Here is a 27,286-nt window from a genome sequence, read left to right as displayed (position 1 = left end):
GGCTAGCTTTCCCACCAAGTTATAAGGCTTTGGGAATCAGGAATCCTACAGTGCTGGTAGACCCTACATAGCGTTCTTCAACTAGCTGTCATTCTCGGCTACTTACACCTACTTCCTCTCTCAGGATCTGCTGAAAGCTCATCATTATCTCTTCTTAAAGTAGAGAATCCTGAATGAGAGCATCTTCTGTGTTGTCTTTGCTATTGGGAGGAGAATTTGTATTGCTTGTAGAGTTTGCGGAACTTGACGTAAGGAAAAGAGATTGGGAATAGGAGTATGCTGTTTATATCCCACTCTTCTTAAGTATACTTCATCTGGTTTGTTTCGTGTTTCACTTGTGTTTTAGACAAGAGTTTTATGTCGGAGCATTAGATAAACTAAAATGGATCACATTTCCAAAGATGCTGGATGGTTTCTGTAAAACACCTGGTTTTGAATGCACTGAAATGAAAAGTTAAACTATTGAGGCTGTGAGGCCAAAGTGGTTAAATTACATGGCAATACATAAATTACATAAATGTATATAGTGATGTATGAGTATCACTTAGAAATTTGTTCAAATTAGCTGCTGTGCTTTGCATAACTTTATTTCAGAAAGAGAATATTTTAATGAGATGTAGCAAAACCTGTTCATTGCATATCATACCTAGCTAGCTTCACCATGACTTTTCTAGTATGTGTAATAAACAGAAGTGGTACAATTCCTACTGAGCATTGTTTTCCCATATAATCCCAGTGACACTGTTCATTCAAGAATATATTTAATTGTTAATGCATAAATGCCCCAAACTGTGTGTTTCTTTCTACTCAGAACTCACGTTATGCAAGAGTTGCTAAACACCTAATAGGGATGTGCGATCTCTCTTCTAGGTTTGGAAAGAGACAAGTTTGATAACAAGACAGTCACGTTTGAAGAGCATATTAAAGAAGAGCACAATATGTGGCACTACTTGTGCTTTATCGTGTTAGTAAAAGTAAAAGATTCAACAGAGTATACTGGACCAGAAAGTTACGTGGCAGAAATGATCAAGGTGAGATTGAAGCATTTTCCCCAAATCAGATTAATGTGTATGGTCTATATTTGTTTAGTAAATACATGTAGTCTGCATATTTGTGTAAGAATTTGAGGAACAGAAGACTTGTCCTACCAAAACAGACTACTGTAATGCAGTATTTTACCTTCTAGAAATGTCCCCTTAATCAGAGAATATACCTGAAGCATAAGATAAAGATAGAGATTTTTGTAAGAGGATTAACTCCAAAGAAAGGTTTTGCTGAATGGACTACTGACTGCACCTCATTATGTGTATGGTAAATTGATGGTTAATACTAAAATTGTGCAGGCCGTGAGGCTTGGGGGTTTCTGGATGTGTGTGAACTGCAGCGCAGTAGTTACAAAATAGTCTGCATCTTCATACCTGTGGTTTCTAAGCTTCTAAAATATTCACATGAGTGCCAAGTGGATAGATGTAAATAGTAAAGTCTACCTAGTCTCTGTGGTTTAGACCAGTTGCCTAGGTTGAAGGGAAGACCATTCTGTTCTGAAACCTAATGTACCATAGTTTAAAAGAGAACATTTTCACCTCAGGTTGGGAGAACTGTCTTTAATGTAACATGCATGTAAAACCTGTCTCATAGCAAAGTATCCTGAACTGACCTCTAAGACTTGTTGTCTTCTAAGTTTAGTTATTAAAGTAATAAACCAAAATTAATGTCCGCTCATTTGCACAGCCTTGCCCTCTGTCTCTAAATTCTAATTACTGATTTGTCTCCCTGCACCTAACTGGTTAGCAAGAACTCTTGCTGATTTCTAAGGGTACAGTTAGTTATATTTCTTTACTTGTCTTCACCTTCATGAATTATTTTGGTGTATAGACAGTGCTGTGTGACTTGGGGTCTCATTTATTTTTACAGTCCTTTTTCCGTAAAGGTACAATATACCTTTAAATATAAAACCCACCAAGGTCTCTCTGAGGTGGTACATGTTACTTCAGGGTCACTGAAGTCTACATCCTACTTCTGGATTTCTCCCTCTGTAATGAGGGCTTAAAGAAATCTTGTGAGCAATCACCTGATCGAGGATTAGCACAGTGAGATAGCAGAACACTTCACGGCAGCTGTCAGAAGTCTGCTTTGATTATATTGTTCCCTTCATTTAGCTTACTACAATGTCTAGTACTTTAAGACAGTGTTGGTTTTAATTTTTCTGGTCACAAAGGAGTTTGTTAATATTATTTAGGGATTGTTAACATTATTAAAAAGTCCTTAAAGCTGATTGCACCAGTTGCTCAGAAGCTGCACCAATCATTTGGCAAAATTCTAGTGTTTAATCTCTGGTTGTCAAAATGGTGGCGACGATTTGTTTTACACGTACTGCACTGACATGCATGGAACCTGCATACCCCAGGAAGCAGTAATAGGTGCAGTTTGGGAACAGCTGGACCATTTTAAAAGCCTAGGATTTGCTGTTTAATCACTGCTTTTTTAATCAAAACTTACTAAACTCAACCAATAGTGGCAATAAGGCAGTTGTGGTGAAGTTCATTTTGATAGCCCAGAAGCAAGAACAGAGCTTTCCTTGTCCTCTTGCCTTGCTGCTTTCTGCCCACCTCGCCACCCCCCATGAAAAAAAGAAAAGGGGAACTCTCTGAGTGTATTGCTGGCTCAGCCTTATTTAAATGTTTCAATAAGAGATAGTTGAGGTGTGTGTACGAATGACTGGGGGGAGGGGAGACAAGGCGAGGCATGTTTTGTTTACCACCAAACTTCTTTGTCTTCATCATCACAAAACAAATTTAGGAGTGGCCCCGGGGGGAAGCCTTTACAACATGCCACCGATTCCAAGGTTTCAATTGATCCTGTTGGAGAGGCTGATTTATTTTCTTCGTTTGTATTGGGAACGGGTGACAATCTGAGATTGCTCAATGTCTGCAGCAGGCACATGCTCTTCCAAAGTCTCTGCTGATTTCACTGGCAGATTTAGAAGGGATTTTCCCCCACAATGTAAACAGACTGAAGGTGGCACTCTAACATCTTTGGTAGTGACACAAACTGGGCACTTTTATTTCCATAGGTTTCAATGTGCAATAGAAATATTTACTCAGCTATATTCGCTTGGACAGGAAGCAGGGATATGCTCAAAAATGGATTGAGGCTACAGATGCTAATCTACCTCAAAGATGTTTCACTCTCCTGCCCTGAGTCCCAACAGAGTAGCTTTGGACAATTCTTGAGTTTTTATCTTTCGGCAAAAGTTGAAATTTTGTACCTGCAATTTAGTATGTTTATTATTTCTACAGCACCATAGGTGTGCACAGAACATTACAAATACTGTTGTGAATCTACTACTTTGGAATTATATATGCTACCAACTTTTCAGTTAAGTCTAATGCTGGTTGGCCTTAACATGCAGTGAGTGCATTTAAGCATCATGAATAATTGACTTTATGCCAGTTACTGTATATTCAGACAACTTAATTCCTTTAAAGATGACCTCATCTCTTGATGTGTTAACTAAAAATAATCTCTGTGTGAAGCGGTGTGAATGGCAATTTTGATGCTACACTCTGTACTTGATTACCAAGGAGTTAAATCTTGGTTATACAACGTCTCTTGTGGTGGGTAGGGATTTGAGCCAGTGTTTTGTTTTAAAAAAAGAAAAAAAAAATCCCATCCTAATTGAGAACAAATCTATAAAACACACTGAATAGATGTGGTACTACATCGTTTCATGTGTAATGGCCAATTCAGTTACTACGCAATGTGCAGAAAAAAGTCAGCAGTTATACTTAGAAAACCAAATGTAAGATTCAAAAGGATTTAGAATATAAGTAGCCCTGCACAAATATATATCAAATGTACCATATTAATTTTTGATCAAACACAGTGAGTTGATGGATTATGAAGTCCAGTTCATTGCAATATTTTTTTTAACTTTAGTCTGTAATTGCTTTCATAAGGTTGTTCAAACCTCCAAGATAGGTCTTTTTCCATTATTTGTGGTTAATTCCCAGGTTTAGAAAAAGTGGTGCTGGAGTTCTGAGCTGTTCATCCATATGCTATGATTCTGTGTGGTAGTTTGATTGGTCTTGTAGCTAAAAATCAGGATTATGTGTTAAGAGACCTGGGTTCCAGTCCCATTACTGGTGTAAACTTCTTGTGTGAGTTCACTGTCTGTTTGCTCATCTGAAAAATGGGGATAATGATCCTCTACTTCAGCAATGGAGTTGTGAGATCCAGCGTAATGGTTCTAAAGCATTTTGAGATCCTCGGATAGAAGCTGCTGGAGAAGTACAAACTGGAAAAATGGAATTGCTTGTTCTCTTTGATGTATAAATAAATCATCTGGTGCCCTGAAGTCATTATGTGAGCACTGAAGGTGAGGAGAGTTTTACCTAAGTAAAGGCTTGTTATAGACTTCAGGAGTCAGCACGCAATGAAGGAAACGTGGTATGGAGCAGACCGCCTTGAATTGTTTTAAGGATAAATATTTCATAGTGCAGAAATTACCATAAAACAATGAGAAAATGGTTAGCAGTGCTCCACATGGACTTGAATTGTAAGCTGTTATAACCCGCCCTTGCTCCCTGCCCAAGGATCTAACTTCTGGGCATCTGGCTAAATCACTGCAGATGTTTAAGATAGACTTTTAAGTTAGATCAGTGTCTCTTCAAAAGCACTTTTATCTGGAAAGTATGCTAATTGTGCTACAAGGCAGATAGTCCAGTGCTCCTTGTGTTTCCCTGGAACAAAGGCATAGTTCACTCCCTATATTGCTTTATAGTCATCAAGGAAGATCAGGTGATGTCTGAATAATAGGGGTGGGGTAAGGGAGTGTCCACTTCTCCTGTTGGCCAGACATTGGATCCATTCCACACACAAATGACTAATACAAACTTGGTGCAACTCCTTACAAATTGTCTTATCTACCCGTTCTCTCAGTCTTGAGAGTTTGGTTGCTGCTTTTGCCTCCACTTACTCTAGCAGTCTCATTAATACTAGCCCCATTAGTATAGCTGTAGCTGTCAGTCAGCATCTGTCACAAACTGCTGTTTGTAGGCATTTGTAACTGGTCTGTACAAATGTGCCTTGCTCTGGAGTTTGAGGTATGTAGAACCACATTTTCACTGTTCATTTTTACTGTCTTCATTTTGTGCGCACAAACCACTTTATGCAGCTTCAGTGCACTGACAATTATATGTACAAATATTTGATGTGCTCCTTTGCTCTCTTTTTCCATGCACAAATGAACGTATCACATAAGCCTTCAAATACGTATTTGATTACTGTGAACAAGTGTTTGTGTGTGTGTGTGTGTGAGAGAGAGAGAGAGAAAGAACTGTACACACAGATGCACATTTTATTTTTAAAAGGGCCTCCTTCTGATCACAAAGATTCCCTAAATAATGCTTATCACTTGAATAGCACTTTTCATCCATAGATGTCAAAGCAGTGTACCAAGAAAAGTACGTTTCATTATCACCTTCTTGACAGAAGGAGAGAATGAGGCATAATTCAAATGAATTGCCCACAGTCACAGAGCAGGTCAGTGGAATGGCCAGGGATAGAACCAGGACTTTTGACTGCTAGTACAGTGCCCTGTCCATCCAGAAGTAAGCCATTCACAAATAGATGTGATCGAGCCAGCATGCTAAAAATAGTGTACCGACAGCAGCAGGAGGGGCTAACCACCCCAAGGATGTACCCATCTGAGACACTAAACCCCTCCTGTTGGTCATGCTGCTAAGGTTCCACTTTCTTATTAGGGCACTAGGTCAATCAGAACTAGCGCGGATATTTGTTCCCCAGCTGGGAATTCCACCCCCACCTTGAAGTGTAGCCGTATATCCAAACTGGGTTGAGGAACAGGGTATATGCTTCAGGGGAGACAGCCGTAGAGGTGGGTAGTCAGAATCAAACAAATCTTGTGACTACCCAGTAATGGGCTTGTGTCACCACTGCGTTACCCCAGTGTTTCACTGCTATAACTCCACTGGAGATCACTGAGACAACGAAGTAACATAAGCAAAAAAGAAAAATAGATAATATAGCGGTGAATCGTGACCAGCATATTTAGAAATTACTCCCTAAAGCCTGCATTTGTGAGTGACTGAAATTACCTTTCTGAAACCTAACTAATGTTACTTTTAAAAACTGTGCTCACATATAAATTTCCACCTGAAGATAATGCCAGTTGCACAGACAATCAACATAATTTTATATAGAAATGGCCAGTCTAACATCTAACTAGGTATTTGCACATACAGTTGGGCAAGCTGCCCATGCAAATTGTGCAGATGCAATTGTTCACCTATAACTTCAGAGTTCCGAGCCTCAGTTTGGCTAAGTGTTACAGTAGCAATTTAATGTCCAATCACGAGAGGAAGGCTGGCATTTGAATTAGTTTTATTCGGTGGAGTCTTCCATGCAAACCGTATCCCAAGATGCTTTAGAGAGTTAGCTAATGTAATTACATTGTTAGATAATAACTAATAGCCGTGGAAGTGAGGAGATAAAAGATATGTTTGGCAGAAGGCCACTGGCTGCTGTAAATAGTGTGTCGCAGGCGCACTGGTCTTGAGCTTTGGATTTAGCTAGTTAAGCTGTTTGTTCCATCATTAATTTAAGAGCTTGGGTGCACATCAGCAACTGCTGTGGAGGGAAGCAATTGCTCGACCTAATCATCCCCACAGAGGACTAATACATCCTGCCCTCTAGGAGATAAAACCAGCATGTGCCCTTCCGAGTGCTTCTGATGGAAATGCAGGTTGGCTTTTTTTGCCCGCACTTGGCTTACCCCCATTGATTTTCTTTTTTCTGCTTTGTGCGGTCGATCGTTTAGGCCTGGGTTTCAGCAGGGACAAGTTTTGCAGTGATTCTGCTTCTTTGTTGGAGGGAACAAAGGAGGAATAGCGGCAGTGGTGAGCTGCAGCCGGTTCACACCGGTTCGCGGGAACCGGTTGTTAAATTTAGAAGCCCTTTTAGAACCGGTTGTCCCGCGTGGGACAACTGGTTCTAAAAGGGCATTTAAATTTAACAAGCGCTCCCTGCTGCGGCCCCAGCTTACCTCAGCTCTGCCTCCACCTCCTGCCATGAATGCTCCGCCCTGCTTCTCCTCCCTCCCCTGCTTCCTGCGAATCAGCTGTTTGCGCGGGAAGCCTGGGAGGACTGAGAAGCAAGCAGGCTTCCTGCTCAGGAACAGGAAGACGATGCTGAGGTAGGGGTAGAGGGAATGAGGAGGGGCGTGCGCCCCGGCCGGTCTCCGGCCGCGGCCCTCCCCGGCCCCGCATCCCCGGCCGCCCGGCTCCGGCCGGGTCCCACCCCGGCGCTGCGTCCCACCCCGGCCCCGCGTCCCCGGGGGCAGCCGCGTCCCGCCGGAGTGCGGGTCCGGGCACGGCGGCGGCCGCGACCCCACCTACCCAGATGCGTGGCTCCGGACACGGCCCCGTGGCTCCAGCCGCCTGGCTCCTGCTGTTTTGCCACGCGGCCGGGCTCCGGCAGCGCGGGTCCAGGCGTGGCGGTGGCCCCAGCTGCCCGGCTCTGGCCACGGCCCTCCTCGGCTCTGGCCGGCCAGCTGCCTGGCTCCGGCCGCCCGGCTCCCGCCACATCCTCCGGCTCTGGCCGGCCAGCCGCCTGGCTCCGGCCGCCCGGCTCCCGCCACATCCTCCGGCTCCGGGCTCCGGCCCCGCGACTCCTGCCCCGGCCCCGCGTCCCGGGCTCCCAGCTCCAGCCGCGGCCGGACTGTAGCGCCGCCAGCCATGTCCAGGCAGCGCGGTAAGGGGGCAGGGAGGGGGTGTTGGAGAGAGGGCAGGGGAGTTCGGGGGTGGGAGGGTGAATGGGGTTGTGGGGGTCAGAGGGCAGGGAACAGGGGGATTGAATAGGGGCAAGGGTCCTGGTGGGGCCGTCATAAAGGAGCTGGGGGTGGAGGGGGCGGTGGGAGGCAGTCAGGGGCAGGGGTTCCAGGGGCTGTCAGGGGACAGAGAGAAGGGGTGGTTGGATGGGGCAGAGGTCCTGGGGGGCCATCAGGAATGAGAGTAGGGGTTGGATGGGGTGGCGGGGGGCAGTCAGGGTACAGGGAAGGTGGGTGGATGGGGCAGGGGTCCCTGGGGTGGGGGGGGGCATCAAGGAACGCGGGGGGTTGGATGGGGCAGGAGTCCCGGGGGGGTGGGCCATGATCCCTCCTGGGGTGAGGAGGGAACCGGTTGTTATGATTTTGGCAGCTCATCACTGAATAGCGGTGGTAATTAGATGTAGGGACCCTTCCTTACAGCTCTTTGTTCTATTAAATACAGAACATCCTCAAAGCAATCCTAGTCAAGGGGAAACGCAACTATGACCCTCTTCCGTTTACTGATCATTTTGTTTAGCATAACAAAGACATCAGTGCAAGTTTTATTTTCTCCCAATATTCTCCCTCCACCCCACTCACTCTCCAGGTGTCGGTCCTTTTTATTCCACTCTGCTTCCTCTTTCACTCTCTCGTCCTATTTTTTTGGATAGAAGGGCTCAGCAATCAGTGCCACTGCAAGAATCAGCCCGTTAGAGGCATTTGAGATTGCCATGCTTTAACATCTGGAACAATAAACCCAGAGCTTCACCTCTGCCAGATACGTGCCCATTCTTTGACAGGAAAAGTGATGTGAGGGGGCTGGGGAGCCTAAATTCAAGTCAGTGTAAAAGGTTAAGTTTTTGTGTAATACCCCAAACATTGATGGACGCCAAAGCACTTTGCAGACCGGGTGTGTGTTCTATACAGGAGCAACATCTTCTAGTGCTGAAATGCAGCCACCTCAGGGAAAGTTGGCAGCAGCTCTTTAACGGTGAGTGTTTTAAGAAGAGCTCAGGAGAAAGTGAGGAAGAATAACGTTACGTTGAATTTGAAACCAGTGGGAGAATTTAGGTAAGACAAATAAGCTACCCGATTGGGAATTTGTCCAGAACTCCAGGACCAACATCCCTATTGTTGGGAATAGTGCCATGGATTTTAATGACCATATCTGTTTTAGCAGCAAAGAGTCCTGTGGCACCTTATAGACTAACAGACGTATTGGAGCATGAGCTTTCGTGGGTGAATACCCACTTCGTCGGATGCATGTATTCACCCATGAAAACTCATGCTCCAATACGTCTGTTAGTCTATAAGGTGCCACAGGACTCTGCTGCTTTTACAGCTCCAGACTAACACGGCTACCCCTCTGATATGTAGAAGCAGCAAAGAATCCTGTGGCACCTTATAGACTAACAGATGTTTTGCAGCATGAGCTTTCGTGGGTGAATACCCACTTCTTCGGATGCAAGCAGATATGTCTGTTTTATATCCCATTTACAAATTTGGCAGCGCAGCACAGTACCTAATGCTCTGCTGAGGCACTGGTTCAAAGTCTATTGGGCTAGATCCTCTGCTGGGGATGCACACCAGCTGAGGACGTGGCCAGCTATCTGTAGTGCTCCTCCTACAAGCCTAAATTTGAGGTTAGAGAGCGACCTGCTGAGTCACCAATACCACTTCCTCCAGTCCACAAAATGACCATATACCACTTGACCCAGCATCACTTCAGAGACCAGCTGGTCTCTCTCACTGGATACATTTCACAAGAACTAGGTGGATTTCGTTACTATTAGCACATTGATGATCATTGTTCTAACGTGATCATCCGAGGGCAACCGTTTGCACAATCTTTGAACAATTAATTCTTCCATCCAGCCCAGCTGTTAATGATATAATGTGTCCTGGTTTACTTAAATTTATGGACTTAATTCATGGTGGTGAAGTCCATAAATGGCTATTAGCCAGGATGGGTAAAGAGTGGTGTCCCTAGCCTCTGTTCATCAGAGGATGGAGAGGATGGCAGGAGAGAGATCACTTGATCATTGCCTGTTAGGTTCACTCCCTCTGGGGTACCTGGCATTGGCCACTGTCGGTAGACAGATACTGGGCTAGATGGACCTTTGGTCTGACCCGGTACGGCCGTTCTTATGTTCTTAAATAATTTACAACGAAACAACTAGAACTAGGTGGATGGAAAGGGTGAACAAGGGAACCTCCTTTGGGCAATCCTACAGCAGCTCTTCATCATGGTTATTAAAACTGGATAGTGTTTGTCTAATGAAATTATCTCACCTGTGACAGCAATTGTCAGCCCTTTGACTGTTTTGAAGATACAGCAGTTGTGGTTATTTTATATTCAAGTGCTGTTTTACTTTGCCTCTGGGAATGGTGTCCATATATTGAGATCTCTGTAGTTGCTTTCTTCATGTGAACAGAAAAGGTAGCTAATTAGAAACCTACAGGAACAATGAAAAGTTAGTTTTTTAATGCCACAAGTCTGTTTTCACAGACAGGCTAAGTGTGAGGAAGGGGGGGGGGCACATTCCTCCCATTTTTGAAAAGGTAGACAATGTGAACTCCAAGTGGAGGGAATGTCATCTAGCCCATTACTGAAGGAAAAGTTAGCTTGATGTGAGGTGGAGAAAGAAACCATCTCACCCCACAAAAAACACATGCATCATGCTTTTCATTTTCAAAGCACTTTGCAATGTACCCGTCTATTTTATGGGCATGATTTTTGAAATGGCATACTGCAGAAATTCAGATGTTCTGCTTTTGCACTTCTTGGAAACCTTCAGACAGAAGGCTATAGTAATGCAATTTGCTTGACAAACAGTATTGAATTAACCCTCACAATAGCCCTAGAAGATGAGTAGGTCTTATGCCCAATATTCAGATGAGTAAATAGAGGCCCAGAGTAGTAGTAATGACTTCCCCAAGGCCACATAGCACATCAGTGGCAGACCTGAGGCTAGAACCCAGATTTCTGTGCCTCTATATCGTGCTTCCTTTGGAAAACATGATTCTTGAGGAACATGGTTCCTCCATCTTTAATTTATCAAAGGGTACCTTCTTTCTGCCCATGTTAACCATTGGCCATGTTTTTAACTGAGGTTGCGTTAGAAACCTTTCTTAGAACAGACTTTCAGTGGAAGCAAGGAAAAGCAACCACTTCTCAGAATGCATTACATCTGCATCATGCACTACAGCTTCCTCTTTTTTTTACATTTCCAATCATGGACATTTTAAGAGGCTGGTCAACATCGCCCCCATGTCTGAGATTGTAATGATATTTGCTTTACAGGGACTTTTCCAACTTTACCTAGAAAAGAGCTAATCTGAAACCCAGCATTGTGGTTAGCCAACTTCCGTCAGTGGCTTTAGTCAGTTCGTCTGTTTAAACAGAGGAAGCTGCTACTGTGACGGGAAGAGGGAGCTGACTGCACAGCCAGGATCGTGATGCTTCGGCTTGTAGGAGGACCACAGCAGACAGTACATAACAACCTTGGTATGCAGGATGCCAGTAGTAATGGGTGGGGGGCGTGGAGGCAGGGAAACAGATTAGGAGTGGAGCTTCAAGTTTATGGCTCACTTAGTGTATTTAAAACAATACCAAAACTTGTCACCAAACGATGTAAGGCTATGTCTTTAAAGAGACCGTGGTGCTTTGCTTAGAGTGCAACAGAAACTAGATCATCACGATAAAGCTTTTCTTCAACCTTGAATAGAATTTTTCTGTGCGAACGGGATCCTGCTGGGAGACGCACAGACTTTCACAGCCGTGACACAGGGATAGACTGCAGTATTCACAGACCCAGCAGGCTTGTCAGCAAATGGCCTTTTAACATTCCCCTTTTCGTTACTGATTCATTTTTCATAGTCTTAGTTTTAAGGTTTTAGTGTTTTTTGTTTAGTTTGTTTTAAAAAGCAAGAAATTGGGGCAAAATTCTAGATGAAACTGCCCTTATTCCCTTGCTTCTTTTTGTGGTGCTGGTTGTGTTTTTAAAAACAAAATTAAACTCATTCTGTTTTCTCTTAAGGTGGAATGGAGGGGATTAGAATTGTGTATGTATGTACACGTATTGGCTATTATGCCTTTAGCTCTTTATTTTAGTAAAGGGGTCTAGACAATTATATTGGGTTAAAAAAAGGTGTTGGGGGAGGGGGGTTGTAAGTGAAAGGGCCCATCCAACTTGCAATCACTATGCTTTACTGCAGGGGTTCTCAAACTGGGGGTCGGGACCCCTCAGCGGGTCACAGGGTTCTAACATGGGGGGTTGCGAGCTGTCAGCCTCCACCCCAACCCCTGCTTTGCCTCCAGCATTTCTAATGGTGTTAAATATATTTAAAAAAATTTAATTTATAAGGGGTGGGGTTGCTTTCTATGTGAAAGGGGTCACCAGTACAAAAGCTTGAGAACCGCTGCTTTACGGCATTATTTTGGCCCTTTAATCCTTCCCTGCTTGATACCTGCCCATCCCTTCAGCCAGACTTGTTGTTTGACTGGGCATTTCAGTTCAGTTACAGCGGGATGTTACCAGATAAACTTTGAGTGTTGGCCAGACATACAAGCTGTGTATAATGAAGCAGCAGTGAAGTGATTAAGCTATCTAAAATTGATTGGCAACATGTGGTACATACTGTCTTGTGGTAAAAATACCTCCATAAACAAAATTCCTACATAGCCTATTAACCCTTAGCAGAGATTTTTAAACTTTTCATAATAATTACGAATAGTACCCGGCTCTTCATCCACAGATCTCAAAGCACTGTACAAATGGAATCAATAGCATTATCCCCTTTTACCCTTGAGGGGAAACTGAGGCACAGAGGTGCCATGACTTGCCCAAGCTCACCCAGCAGCCCAGTGGTATCTCTCATACCAGTACCATCAACCCCAAGTGTTAAAATGCCATAGCCCCCAAACTCATGATATTTTGCAAAAGTGATACATTTTGGATTCTTTTTATTTGCAGTCTGTTTTCTGAGTGATCCATTAGGATGCCTGGAGGTCACATTTTCGGTCCTTCTCCACAATTATGAGGGCTAGAGTTTTTTTTGTTGTTTTTGTTTTGTTTTTCCCCCTTCTGGTTAGTGAAACCTGAAATTTTTGTGTTCTTTACATGCCTTCAGGAGTTAGGGCTTTAAGAAAACCACCAAATATCACAAGACTTATGATAAAATCATGAAAGTTGGCAACACTCTCATCCTGTCTCTCTCTCTTGGATCAGTTTTTCTACCTATTTCTGATCCCGCAGAGCACTTCCCTTTTCCCTAGTGATCAAATTACACCCCCATTGCTTATATTGCAAAAAATTTCAACCAAAATGTTTTGATTTTCAGCTGGGGCAGTATTTGGGTGTTTTCTCCAGAACGCAAGCACTTTGTGACAAGTCATTTTTTCCCTGTCAAATAAACAGTTTTGACAAAATTTTCCACAGCCCTAACTCTCAAACACGACCATTCAAGGCCACACCTAGCATGTTCATCTTGACTATGAGCTTTGAAAAGTTGTCATAATGGGAGACTGTAGCAATAAGGAAGCCAAAAGGATGTACTGGATGTCTTTGCAAAGCAGTATTTAAATACTTCATTTTTCCCTTGTGAAGCAGGTTTGGATTAAGCAGCCAATTTAGAGCTCAGTTATAGCAGTTCAAGGAAGAACTCCTGTATATCTGTGGACAGGAGACTGGATGTCAGTGGGCTCCAGAATTCTGACAGCTGATTTCTAACACTGGTTAATGCATCTTCAAGTAATAACTATGGCCAGTTTGTAGTAAAGGACTCGTATATTATGGTGGAATATACCTGCTCTTAAGGGTGGAGTACATTGACAGGAAAGGAGAAACATAGGCTACAAAACCTTTATCCCTCTTGCTCTTCAGTAGCTATTAAAACCTGCAATGCTGTCCTGTCTCTCCAGTGATAAAACTCTGTGGTGAAGCAGTTCTAGAAGCTTCCCAACAGGGTGCAAATAAAACTGAAAGTTTGAACTATTAAGAGCTTGTGACTGAAGATTTTCACACCCACAGCCACACATGCACAGTTTTGTCCTTGTCTAGCAATAATCATGTTCTTGTGTCTGAATTCCAGGAAAGAAACCTTGATTGGTTCCCTAGGATGCGCGCCATGTCTCTTGTAAGCAGCGATTCTGAAGGAGAACAGAATGAACTCAGGAACTTGCAGGAAAAGCTAGAATCTACCATGAAGCTGGTCACCAACCTCTCTGGCCAGCTGTCGGAGCTTAAAGATCAGGTAAGGAAGTTCTAGCAAAACACAAGTTGCAGTGAGGTGGATTAGCTACTGATAAACTTCAGTTAGATGGAGAGTACTGGGGCCTCCCAAAACATTTGGAAAATTAGGGGAATATACAATAACTTGCTGTAAAGCTGGGGATAGAACGGCATTTTGGATTAGAGAGTTTTTTGTAAAATCCGGATTGATCTGTATTGGGAATTGGATGTTTACAATTTAACTGACTATACAAACAATGTGCAGAGCTCATTGTTCATTGCTGCCACAATGAACTAGCTAGTTTAGAAGAATCACCAATCCAAATTCCAGTCATACAGCCGACGGGCCTGTCCAGTTCTAACAGAACTAAACATTTTCCGATTTACCCATCTTTTGAAAAGTCCGAAAAAACAAATCAAATTCATATTGTGAGCTGTGTATATGATGATTTCTTACCCTCAGAGTATAGATCAACCCCCCTAAATCCTGAAAATATCTTGTACGATACTGCCCATTGCCTTGTATAGTAAAAATTACCCACTGCAACTTCACTTTTGAGTCAATGTTACTCAGCAGACTTTGTTGTAATACACTGATTTCTAATTGGCAATAACTCTGCAGTGAGAACTCGAGGATTTGAATGTTAACTTTTGTTCTAGATCAGGAGTGGGCAAACTACGGCCTGCGGGCTGGATCTGGCCCATCAGGGCTTTGGATCCGGTCCACAGGATTGCCATCCCCATGACAGCACGGGGCCACTCCCAGAAGCAGCTAGCACCACATCCCTGCGGCCCCGGGGTGGGGGGCGGAGGGGCGAAGAGGGCTCCGCATGCTGCCCTCACCTCCAGACACCGCATCCCACAGCTCCCATTGGTTGGGAACAGGGAACCACAGCCAATGGGAGCTTCAGGGGAGGTACCCGCAGGGGTGGGCAGCGCACAGAGCCCTCTGCCCTCCTTCCCCCAGGGGCTGCAGGGACGTGGTGACGGCCGCTTCCAGAAGCGGTGCAGGGCCAGGACAAGCAGGGAGCTTGTCTTAGCCATGTTGCCACCCCAGAGCCACTCCAGGAAAGCAGCGCTGGGACGGAGCCCACACCCCGCACCCCTCCTGCACCCCAACCTCCTGCTCTGAGCCCTCTTGTACCCTGCAACCCTCCTGTACCCCAACACCCTGCCCTGAGCCCCCGCCACTCTGCACCCACTTCCACCCCAACCCCCTGCCCTGAGCCACCTCCTACACTCTGCACCCACTTCCACCCCAACCCCCTGCCCTGAGCCCCCTCATACATCCTGCACCCCTCCTGCATCCTGAGCCCCTTCCTGCACACCGCACTCCCTCCCACACCACAACCCCCTGCCCCAGCCCTACATTCATGGCCCTGCATGCAATTTCCCCACCCAGATGTGGCCCTCGGGCCAAAAAGTTTGCCCACCCCTGTTCTAGATCCTTCCTTTACATAGTTATTACAATGGTTCTTAAACATTTAAGGTTATAGTTCTTTTAGAAACATTACTCTTTCCTGTGATTGTGTGGCCTGGCAAACAATGAATATTTTATTACGGGTGACATCCCAAGGTGAAATGAAAGTTGTACAGAAAGTTACCCTTCATGCAATTTTTACTATAGTGGATTTTATTGTATTCTTGTCTTGGTGTGTGTGTGTTTTGTTGGAAGTCTGTACACTGCTAAATCCCAAAATATGCAGACATATCCACAAACTCTTATGCAACCTAGTGACCACTCTCATATTGTTACGTACTAGAGGTACTTGTGGCTACGCTATCTGTACGTGTGAGACAGCAAAGAAGGCAGCTCCAGCACTTAACCACATGCATCCAAAAAGGGAGTCTGATCATTTACTCTGTACTTCTGAATATTGCCCTAAAATAGCTTTTATTCGGTTTTCAACAGCAACATCCCTGTGAAGAGAAACTGAAGGAATGGCCCAAGCAACATAGTTCTTGGTGCTCTATTCCCATTTTCCTCTGTTTAAATGGACAGAGACCCTCAAAGAATCCTTTAAATAATTATTTAGACAGTATCTCTTCCCTTCTTATGCTACACTTCCTGTAGGCCTACAAATGGGAGATCTTGGCCCACATGGCAAAAATCCATGTTTTTGGGAGATACTACCTAGAGCCACTGCAGTCATGAGATCAGTACAGTTCAATCATAGGTGCTTCTTTACTATTTACTGTTAACAGCAGAAACAGCTTGGGGGAGGTTCTTTTGAACCATATTCATCTCAGAGATGGACCTCCCCAAGAAAGCCCAAGTGCCAAAGCCCTTTTCCATTTTGTGCTTGAAGTGTCCAACTGAAGATAAAGGGAGAAATGCTGTGGCTTGTCTGAAATTTTATATGGCACAAAATTACCTGAACCAGAAGAATACGCCGACGCCTTAATTAATTGAGTTTATAGATGTATACATTGGGTAAAATTCTTTGCTAATTTGCACCTCCTGGAATCCCAGAGCAGTTGATGGAGTTACACAAGCCACAAGTAGCCATTGAATTTAGCTCATTATCTCTTCAACTTCTGATTTTTTTTCCTATTGTAAAATGGTTGACAACTTTCTCCAATACTAAACTGATTGGTTGTTGCCACTGAGCCTCTTCCTAGGGATGTTTCTATTATTGTGATTCCCATTTTAAACTGGGATTAGTTCCACTTTGAATTAAATGAGATGCACCAGGCTGCAGGAAGCAACTATTATAATCCAAACCTAATCTATATTAGAAACAGAATGTTATCCTTCCGGAGATAATAGTTCACTAAAGACAAATACTACCTGCCTGGCACACATCTATAATCTGCACCATGCTTTTACACAGTCTTCCTATCTGGCAAAATTCCTGTTGTTCAGGTCTCCATGTACTGCAACTAGAGTTACAACTGAAGATTTTATGGTGCATGAGATATACTCTTGCCAGCAGGCTGGCTAGGAAAAACACCATGTAATTGAGCACAGAGTATGAAGTGAATTAAAATGGTGGTGGTTTTTAACTGAACTATTTTATTATATACTTGCTTTGTAGTTTCAAAGTACTACACTGTGCAAGCAGGATAGGAAAACTCAGCAAAGAAATCTACTATCATGAGTGTGTTTTCTGTGCTAGTAGATTTACATTGATAAAGTAGTTAGTCTCGGCAAGAGGGTATTGGCTGAGATGCTTGTCGTCCTTTTTTTCCACTCTGTGCTCTGCTCTTCTGGTGGTGAGAATCAGGTAAATGGAGGGGCGGTCAATAGGTGGACCCTGGGCCAAATCCAGACTGCCAGATGCTTTTGAATGTATTACCATACAGTAATATTCTTAATACAGTAGTTTAATACATTTTCACGTGGTGCCAAACATATATTTTCATCAGTTCATAATGTTGTGGCTAAGTCACATCTCCTTTTAACCTTGTGCTTGATGGAACCATTGGCACTGATCAAACTTCCTAGATACACATAAGATTCTACTTGTTCTGCCAACACTTTATTTATTATCCCTTTTCCAAGGTGCAACCACTTTTCGTGTGAGCATTTATTGTAAGTCCAAGTCGACTGCAACAGTTTTCCAAGGTAGCGAAGGATATTATCAGTTCAAATGTGTCTGCCAGTTGCACAACGTCATCTGCATAGGTTTACAAATTTAACTCTAGATCATCCAATCTCCAGCCCTCCAACTCATCTAACATTTAGTGTCCAGTTTAAGAACATGATGAAAAGTAATGGTGCTTCCATGCCCCCTTGTCTGACATCACACTTTGACTTGACCCAGTTGCTTAATTTTTCACCAATGATGGCACTGCAGAAGTCTTCATAAATAGCTTCTATAATTGCAATTATCTTATCTGGAGCTCCAGGATTTTGCTACTTTCCATAATGTTTCTCTCCAAACCAAATCCTCTCTTATCTAGGCCTTAATATACTCATTGGGTAGCTGTCATGCCACTTTGCCTGGAAACAATTATCTTAAACATGTGACGTAGGTCTTCCTGTTAGAGGGTCTGACTCATACCCATTGCAGTCAATAGGATTCTTTCCATCAATTTCAATCAGGCCTTGGATCATGCCCCAAATGTATTTATTTCTAAAGCTTGCAACTTTCCACTGCCCAAGCACTAAGAATCTTCCCTTGCTCTTTGTGAAAATGAGCTTTTAGATAGCTACTTCACTGCAAAGGCAGAAGAGGAAACCAGCTTTACTAATGTGATAGCTCTTAGGAATTCCCCTAAGTACTGTCGCTGAGATAACCCTGCTTAAGTTGCAGGATGCTCCAATTATGAGACAAAACCAGTACATCTCTCCATCATATTAGGAAGAACTGTCTCCAGGAAGAGGAGCTAGCTCAGGGATTGTTCAGAATCAAATAAAGGGCAAATCTTTCATTCATTTGCTTTGTGATCTGACTGATCCTACAAGTTTCTGGGAATTGTAATTGTCATTAAAACTGAAATTCTGTGTGTCCACTTTGAAAATGCCTTTGAAATAAAATAAAAATGCACCAGGAACAAATGAAAAGCTGACCGTTTTTAATTCATTACTGTAAATGAGTATGAAGCACTTTGAAAAGGCATTAAAGCAACAAGCTACAAAAGTAACTCATTCTCAGTTAAGTGTGATGATCAAGACAAAAATTGCTCCATGGGGTCTTTGACACTTGTAAACGTCATACTAGAACAATGTGATTCTGCATCTAGGTTTCATTTTGTTTTCAACTTGCATTTAGTCAGCTTACGCTTTCTTTAAAAACATAAATTCCTCTTCTTAACTAAACTTATATCAAAATTTAGCATTCTGCTTGTCAACTGCTATCCTTTCCTCATTATTTTACCATTTTGTGTGCCTCCTTCATAGCTAATTGTTTGAATCTAATTGCTACTCAAAACCTTGCCCCCTCTGAAAGCATATGTTTTATTAATTTGTCCAGTGGAAATAACAGAATAATGGAAATAAAACCTATAAATAGGTTTTCTCTGTTCGTATTAAGTAGTGAATTATATATTCAAAAATAACGCAAATTTCAAACCCCATATAGCAGTAGGAAATCTAGGGGTTAGAATAGGGGAACTGAGCTAGGGCTTGGGTGCTGCTCCACTCCTTTGGTGTGACGTTGAAAAAACTCCATTTGAATCCGTGTCCTTCCATAAAAGTAAGATTGAGACCTTTCCCCATTGGTTAAGGGAGCATATTTACAGATATGCACATCATAGAGGTGATTAGATTAATTAAGGGTGTTTAAAATGATTTTCAGTTCTCTAATGAAAGGTGGTAGTAAAAGGATCATTCCGAAGATTTTTCACAGCAATCCAGGCGGGTTGACTCATCTTGCCAAGGGAAACTCCAAACTTAATTATTCAATGCCTGACCTTAGAAAGGGAGAATTTATTCAGTCTCTGAACATACAGATTTTATGTAAATCTGTTCAAGTGTGTTTACTGTAGCTGAAAAGGCAAACAGGCTATCTGTTATCTTGGCATTGATTTACTCTATCAATTATGTTAGTTGGTATTTGGAGTGAAATGTCCCAAAAACGAAGAATTACACTGATTAGTAACCTTAGGTCCTTGCATGAATATAGATAGGACAGAAAAAGCACTATTTGGTTCAAATGAATTCCAAGCCAAAACAAGGGCCAATAACAATTCATCTGATATGAAAAATGGTGGAAATTCACATTGTAGCTCAACTTTTTAATGAAAAATTATTGTATAAGCTGTATCTGGTTCGGATGCTAAATTTTGGTAGAGCACTATCTAGAGACTGGTTTCTTACAACTTGCTATTCAATGTAAATGTTTATTATATTAAAGTAACTCCTAAAACAGAACAGAAGGAGTATTGATTAAAAAATTCTAAGTTGACAGATGCATGGTAGCCTGGCTCCATTTATTTTTATTAAGTCTCAGTATGCTCAGTCCAGGGGAAGAAGCAATAAAAATGGAACAAGATTGTGGCCCTTTTGTATGTCGACCAAGTAATGCCCTGGGGGATGAGCAGTAAGAAGGTTGGGTCTCGGCACTTTTATGTAAGTCTTGGAATTTGCAGCCATTGTGATGATAATGTGATGGAGGCTGAACCCTACCTATGTTATCAAAGGAAGAATCATCTGGTGTTAGATTGGAGTTGGGGAGCCCGAGTTCTACTCTCTGCCAAAGATATCCTGTGTGACTTTGGGCAAGTCACTTCAGGCCTGCTGTTCAGATGTGCTGAGCACTTACAACTCAGCACCTTTGAAAATCAAGCCCTCCGAGTTTGTCTACACTGCAATTAAAAATCCACAGCTGGCCAATGTCAGCTCGCGGGGCTCAGGCTAAGGGGTCTATTTAATTGCAGTGTAGATGTTTGGCCTGAACCCGAATCTTGCCAGCCCAAGTCACCTGACACAGCCAGCTGTGGGTTTTTAATTGCAGTTTAAACACACCCTATATCTTTCTGCTTCAGTTTCTGTAAAATGGAGATATTTACCTATTTCACAGGGGTGATGTGAGGATAAATTCATTAATGTTCATGAAATACTCATATACTAGGATAATGGGGACCACAGAAATGCCAGTGTTACTGATTAAATTGGTGTGTTGGTTCTCTCAGGCTTTCAGACCTTAGCAGATTTCTAACAAGGTGTTGGGAGGGGCTGAACGCAAAGAAACATGGATGATGGCTGCTTTGCAGTGCTCTGGATCACAATAATGAAGGGATATGCTTCTCTATTAGGAGTGTCACTCTCTTTAGATCATGTACCTTCTTCACTCTCAGATTTGTGGTGGTATTACATTTGATGTAAATTATTATTGGCAAACATCCAGAATTTTGGGACTGAGGTTACGGAAAATGTTTTGTGGAAAAATATATAGTTTTGCTCCTGTGTCCCTTATTTTGCATTATTGCCTCATATCTGGGCTTTGGCAAATCATGAGGGATGTTTGCATTCTTGTGACCCAAGAGCTGAGGTACTGAAGTGAATTTCCACAAACAGATATTTCCAGACTGAGATGGATTCTCCCAACATACAGTACCCCTACTTTCCCCAAATAGGTTGTGGAAATAGTGGGAAGTCTACAGAGAATTATCAACACAAGAAGTTTCTGAAAGCTACCATCTAGGTTTATTTTATGCCAGTAATGTGGCTCTTCATAGAACTTTTTTTTTTTTTTTTTTTTTGCAAAATAGCATCCGTCATCTCTGAATACTTAGTCACATGAGCAGGTTCACAGATATCCCTGCTGGGTTCACAAAACAGGGGCTATAATTGCCTTTTAATCCATTCATGTTTGGCATAGCAGCCGGAAGTGCATTATTTGTAGAAAGTGGGTTTCAGAATAAACCCTAACCACAAATACACCAATGGTTCATTCTGTGAGCTGACGTACAGGAAGTGTCTCGGTCTAATGAGCAAACTTTTTAATTTTCCAGATGACAGAACAGAGGAAGCAGAAACAGCGTATTGGTCTCCTAGGACATCCTCCTCCCGTGAATGTGAACCCACAGCAACCAGCATAAATCAAAAGGGTCGCATATCCCTCTCAAAACAACATGAATAATGCTAAACAAGAGTTCAGATTCAACCACTAAGGCTGCTTCTATGTATGATTAGTTCATTTTGTAAATACCCTGTTTTTATATGTATGTATATGACTGCTACTATAAAAATCTGGGCATATGTATTGTAATTAGATCTTGTTGGCATGTGATGGGGGTAATACTTGTGCCAAAAGTATGAAATTGCCTTTTATTGGAAGGACCATAGAGACCCCTTGAATTGCACTTGAAAAGGATTGACTAAAAAGTATGTGACTTGTATTTTGTATTTAAAAACGAGAATAGCTAGTATTTATGTTTTTATACAATTGTGCAATATTAAATATGCAATCACAATATACTGGTAACTCCTGAACATCCTAAAGGGAGTGCACATCTTTGAATCTGGTGTGTTAGTACAATGTAATAAATAGTTTAAAATTACACGTGTAAATGAGGCTGCTGCCAAACTGTATTCCTGGTGTTTCATACCCCTGGGCATTTTTGTACCATGTGTGTAAATATCCTGAAATGCCATATCTGGCTGCCTCTTCCTCCCAGGGTTAACATTGGGAATCTGAGCTGTTAAATTGGTATACATTGGAAAAAAAGAAAAAGAAAATTTGGTTCTTAAATATTCTTTGGAAGCCTCCAGATTATGAGGTGTATTTCAAGTGATTATTTCTTAAATACGGGGGGCCCCAGAAGCTCAAATGTTAGTTTTTGAAGAATTCAACAAATTTCTTAAAGGGAACTTTTTATGCAAAATTAAGTTTGGGATGAAAATACACTGCTGGTAAATCAGTGTAATTTCTTAGAGTTTTGTGCCATATCATTTAGAACCCATAAATGATGGTTTCTGAACTTAACATTCCCCATGTAGCCTTTTCTTCTTTGGTTTGTTCATTAGAGACGCACATTCCCATCCAGGAGTATTAACAAACATACATTGCACCACTGAAGTATGAACTATCCTATTTTAGGACTTGTAGTTGAGCACTGACATAGGTAGTACTTATGAAAGAGCCTCTTGTTTGGGGTTGAGTTTGTTTTTTCCCTCCATTTGGTCACTTTTGTTCCTGGTATGAAAAATCTGAAAGGAACCTCTTTTTTTTTATATCTGTCACCTAGTTTTGTACATGGACCTTCTTTTACAATAGCTAAAATTCCTCTGCAATAGTGTGTCAAACAGGAGAGTTATGGATGGAGAGCTACGAAAGTTTGTAAATGCATAAATAGAAATATTTAAATAAATGATGCAGAATAATACTGTACGTTTGACAGACTGCTGGTAGTTTGTTCCCTTCCCATGGAATTGTATTAGTTAAACCTGCTATCCTAATCCATGTTCCTTTTATTAGGCTAACATTCCTCTACATGAAAACCGCACAACTGGGTAGCTAGAATACTTTAAAAGGTAAGAATTTTCTTAGACTGCTGAAATGAGCCATTGAGGGGGTGATCTTTTATTAACAGAGCAAATAATTGGCCTTTGACAGTGGAAGCTACAATGTTCTATACATCTCTCTAGGGATGGTTCTCAGGCTTTTATGATAGATGCCTTAGCTCAGAGGCTCTTCATCAGAGCAAGGAGAGGGAGCCTATGTCCCAGCAATTGTTCTGTCCACCACGTGCAAGCTGAAACCTGCAACAGGGCTTAAAACGCATTCCAAACCCAAGCACTGTGCTCTCAAGAGCAATCACTACAGATCAGAGTGCACACACTTGACTGGGAGGCAGCAGGAACTAGCTGTGGTACAATTAATAGGTTCTTAATGTGGTAAAAAGATACAGTTGTCTGCAAAGGGTAGGAACCGCTGCTCAAAGTCATAATGAAATATAATTTGCAATGAATGGGGGGGCGAGGGAATCCTGATTAATACCACTTTAACCAGAAATATTTTTATTACTTGAATTTTTTTAATTTCTCAAGTATACCAACAGCTTCATTTTACTTTTTGCCCTTCATTCTCTCCTTGGCTCCCCCTACCCCCGCAAAATTAACACTGTCAGACTAAAGCTATTTTCTTTGAATGTTTAGTTTTGCAAATGAGCACTTGTTATGCACCAAGTCTTTTGATACTTTGGTTATTTATTGCTCTAGTGGATATTCCATCCAGTAATATTTGTCATTCTCCCCCACATCACCACTGAATCAATCAATGAAAGAATCAAGTTAGTCTTGTCTTGTGTTCCTTATTCTCTCACTTCTCCTGTGTGGGGGAAAAAAATTGAAGGGAAAAGGTCCCCTCCTTGATGTCAGTGGCAAAACTTCCATTGACTTCAGTGGTGCTGGATCCTGGCCATAACAATGACTGAGGCTTCTAGGCATTACCACAGTACAAATAAATAATAGAAATGGGACCAAAAAACCTCCCAGCTCCAATCACAGCCAAGTTTAAGGGGATTCCAACTCGTGATTCAAATTTTGCCGATCATGCCTACCTGAACTTCATAAAGAGACAAATTGAGAACCTTTAAGTGCAACATTTATGTGCTGTTAATCTTTTGTATCCCACAAAAGCCAATTGTGCAACTTACTAGAGCAGAGCTAAAGCACTGTTTGCATATCATGGACTGTAAACGATAAGGAAAAATTTCTCCAGCTCTAAAACCAGGTGCCATCAATGCTTTTAACCCAAGATGCTCGATCATATCTTTAATCCGGGATTCAGTGTTGGGATCCAAGGGGGGAGTGACAACTTCAAGACTCTAACATCTATACATTAGAAGACCTATGAGACCTACTGTCTAGCTTGTAAAAATTTTCTAACAGTATGATAAACCTTCCTAAAGACAGATCTGAAATGAACCAATATCTGGTATATGAAATCCTGGAAAAGGTGTGGAGTTGGTATGTAATTTTTTTTAACTCGGTGGAATAACTTAACAGCAAAAGGTAACGTCCAGGAATAAAACTAATACTAGCAGCAAAGAGTCTTGTGGCACCTTATAGACTAACAGACATTTTGGAGCATGAGCTTTCGTGGGTGAATGCCCACTTCGTCGGATGCATGATACTAAAACTAATACTGCCAAACCACAGCCCTAACATGAGTACAGAGTAAAGGACAGAGACTCTGCCTTCCTTCTTGATGTGTATAAGGCCAAACCTATGTTTTTCCTCAATGAGTAAATAATATGAGCCCCACAACTTAGTTTCCATCTCACTGACTGGTAGGTAATTGGGGAAGAGAGATGCTGTTTAAAACTTGAAATATTTCTATAGCAGTTTATATATATTTTATTTAGGACATTAGATGACACCAGACTTTCTAAGTATTTTTCAAACATATATATAAAAAAAAAACTTCTCCCCCCACTCAATCTATAGGAGAAATAACTTGACTAGTTTTATAGGAGTTCCATTTTGTTTGGGTGTGAACAACTTAATGAGGGAAAACCAAGAACGTGCAAGCTACTCCCCTCAACCCCTGTGAGAAGCAAGTATTAATCTCTCTACCTCACTTTCCATAGCTGAAAAGTAAGTGACCTGATGCAGCTTACAGAGGGTAGTTAGTTAAAGAATTAAGAACTCTCAAGTTCTAATCTGCCTCCCACAGATATGCACACCACATTTCTCAGATTCATAGGACTTTTTAAATGAGATTCCCATCTTTTAAACTTTGGGCATATAATAATTTGTCTTTGTCTGTGGCTAACCTGAACATGCTCTCCTGAAGAGGAACAAAGAATCTGCTCATTTTACCTCATCTCTATAACTTTCCATTATTAGTATCTCCACTTATTTTTCACTTTGCATCAATGGCTGAATTGCTGGTGGAGAATTTTCTTCACTAATGAAGCAGGTGACATGCTAATCAAGACAATGCAAAAATGTTTAGAAAATATAGTTGTAATGCAGTGGTCCTATGATTGCTACAAAGACAGTCTAGACTTGTCGTCATTTTACAGCAAATTGGCACAGAACAGGACAAAGAAACTTGGATTACGGTCTGTGTGCTCACTGCAGGGACTTTCAATAGAACTTGTGTGATGGATACCTTGTTATATAATGGAGTCTTGATTGATACTTTGTCAGTCAAGTCATAATATAGCTCCACATAACAATTCAACTTGTCTCCAAGACTGGGAAATGCTCCTACACACATACTTATAGGTTTTTTAAAATTGCCTATTGTATTTTTGAACAAGAGAAACTTATTTGGAGTACTTTTCCTTTTACATTTAAAAGATAAGCATCTGAAGACACTGCCTTGTGTTTTCTCTGTTCCATGGTCCTACTAACAATTCTTTAATTTTTCCAGACACTTATAACATGCCTAAAATGGTACATAAAAAGACTAATGCACAAAATGTATCACCTGCAAAAATGTCCAAAATGATCATTTAAAAGTAGCTGCAGCAGTATGATGCACGGAAACTTTGAAGATTCTAACATTGAATTTATTTTTTAAAATGAGGCTATGTTGTTTTGATCATCATGGGGCTGGTTTCCTAAACTCAGCAGTGTATACACCTTAACTTGTGTATTTTCTGACTTTTTTAAGTGCTTAACTGTACAACCTTAAATGCTTAACATCAAGTATTTGCATTTACAAATGAAATAACCATGTTGTTAATCTTTTAAAGATATGACTGATACTAAATCATGATAGGACGATTCTTAGAGTAGAAATACTCTACAAATGTGAAGCTGACATTTGTACTGGTGAAATAAGTGCTAAATATTGCAGGGAGGTGAGAGATCTTTGAGTCTGATATTTTAAACTACCTTATCCAGCTTTCTTCAGACTCAATATTGTAATTCAATAAATGTCAAACATGTCTAAAAGTAAACCGAACTGTGTTCTTGTCCCATGCAATAGTACAAAGCAGATTTGTTTTTAGCAACTAGCAAAGATGCTGGAAAACCCCTACAAAGATTTCATTTTAAACAAAAAGTACCAAAAACTCCACCAGTTTTGCATCACAAAGTAGTGGTTAAAGTAAAGATTTGAGTAAAGCAGCATGTTTGTGGTTTTTGTGGGTGGATGGATCTCAGAATGACTATCAATCTTTCAAAGGGGAGATCTGCATGTCATCTCTGCATATGACAAGCAAAATCTATAGTGACAAATATCTTTCCAACAGCAGTCTACAACATTAGCCACATAACCCTGTTGCTATACCCAGTACTCATCATGTCAGCACTTGGAGTATAAACCCCCTTTTTTCAGACACTTATAACCAACGGTGAGATAAACTTAGAAAGGAAAGTCAAGTATGGAAGTGATACTAAAGCTGCAATCAAATGGCACTGCAAACATGCTTAGTTATATAAGATTAAAACTGATACGTGTATAAGGGACACTATACGAAATAGCAGCATTTATTTATTTATCCTACTTTTATGATGTTCTCATGGGTACTTGTGGCACTCCTCTCTGTAGTATCTGAGCGCTTGAGTATTGACTACACACTGATGCTTGGAAGTGAAATTACGTCACACTCTGAGGAAAAAGAAAACTAAAACCACTTGAATAATTATGCCAAATCAAAGGAAGTCTCAGGCAATTTAAATGCAGTCACAATCCCAGGATGTAGTTAGTGTATGTGGAAACAAGCTGACAGCTGGCAAAAGCTCCGTTAAAGCATGTGCTTCTCCCCCTGCCCCTCCCCAAAAAAAACACAACACAAGCAAGAACACCAGAACTTAGTTCAAACCAGCTTTTACATTTGAACAGCCATCATCTGTCAGATCCCTCCTTAAAATTCA

The 27,286-nt window shown here is 41.7% G+C and overlaps 1 protein-coding gene and 1 long non-coding RNA gene across 6 annotated transcripts in view; one reads left to right on the top strand and one right to left on the bottom strand.

The window, feature by feature from the left end:
• ITPR1 (inositol 1,4,5-trisphosphate receptor type 1) overlaps positions 1-22,836 on the top strand; it is a 244,803-nt gene extending 221,967 nt beyond the window's left edge. For all 5 annotated transcript variants that reach the window (XM_039546362.1, XM_039546365.1, XM_039546364.1 and 2 more), the window contains 3 exons: positions 871-1,031; positions 13,922-14,083; positions 21,463-22,836. In XM_039546362.1, coding sequence (XP_039402296.1) covers positions 871-1,031; positions 13,922-14,083; positions 21,463-21,549 — 410 coding nt within the window. In that variant the 3' untranslated portion in view covers positions 21,550-22,836. The remainder of the gene's footprint in view (positions 1-870; positions 1,032-13,921; positions 14,084-21,462) is intronic.
• Positions 7-27,286, bottom strand: LOC120409031. Its single transcript, XR_005601061.1, has 3 exons — positions 26,917-27,286; positions 10,121-10,284; positions 7-441 (listed from the first exon to the last, which is right to left on the bottom strand). It is a non-coding gene; the product is annotated as an uncharacterized LOC120409031 (long non-coding RNA).

This window comes from Mauremys reevesii, linkage group 7, assembly GCF_016161935.1.
Source record: "Mauremys reevesii isolate NIE-2019 linkage group 7, ASM1616193v1, whole genome shotgun sequence".
NCBI classification, from domain to species: domain Eukaryota; kingdom Metazoa; phylum Chordata; order Testudines; family Geoemydidae; genus Mauremys; species Mauremys reevesii.
Note: the sequence above shows the minus strand (reverse complement) of the source record. Positions and strands in the feature narration are given on the sequence as shown.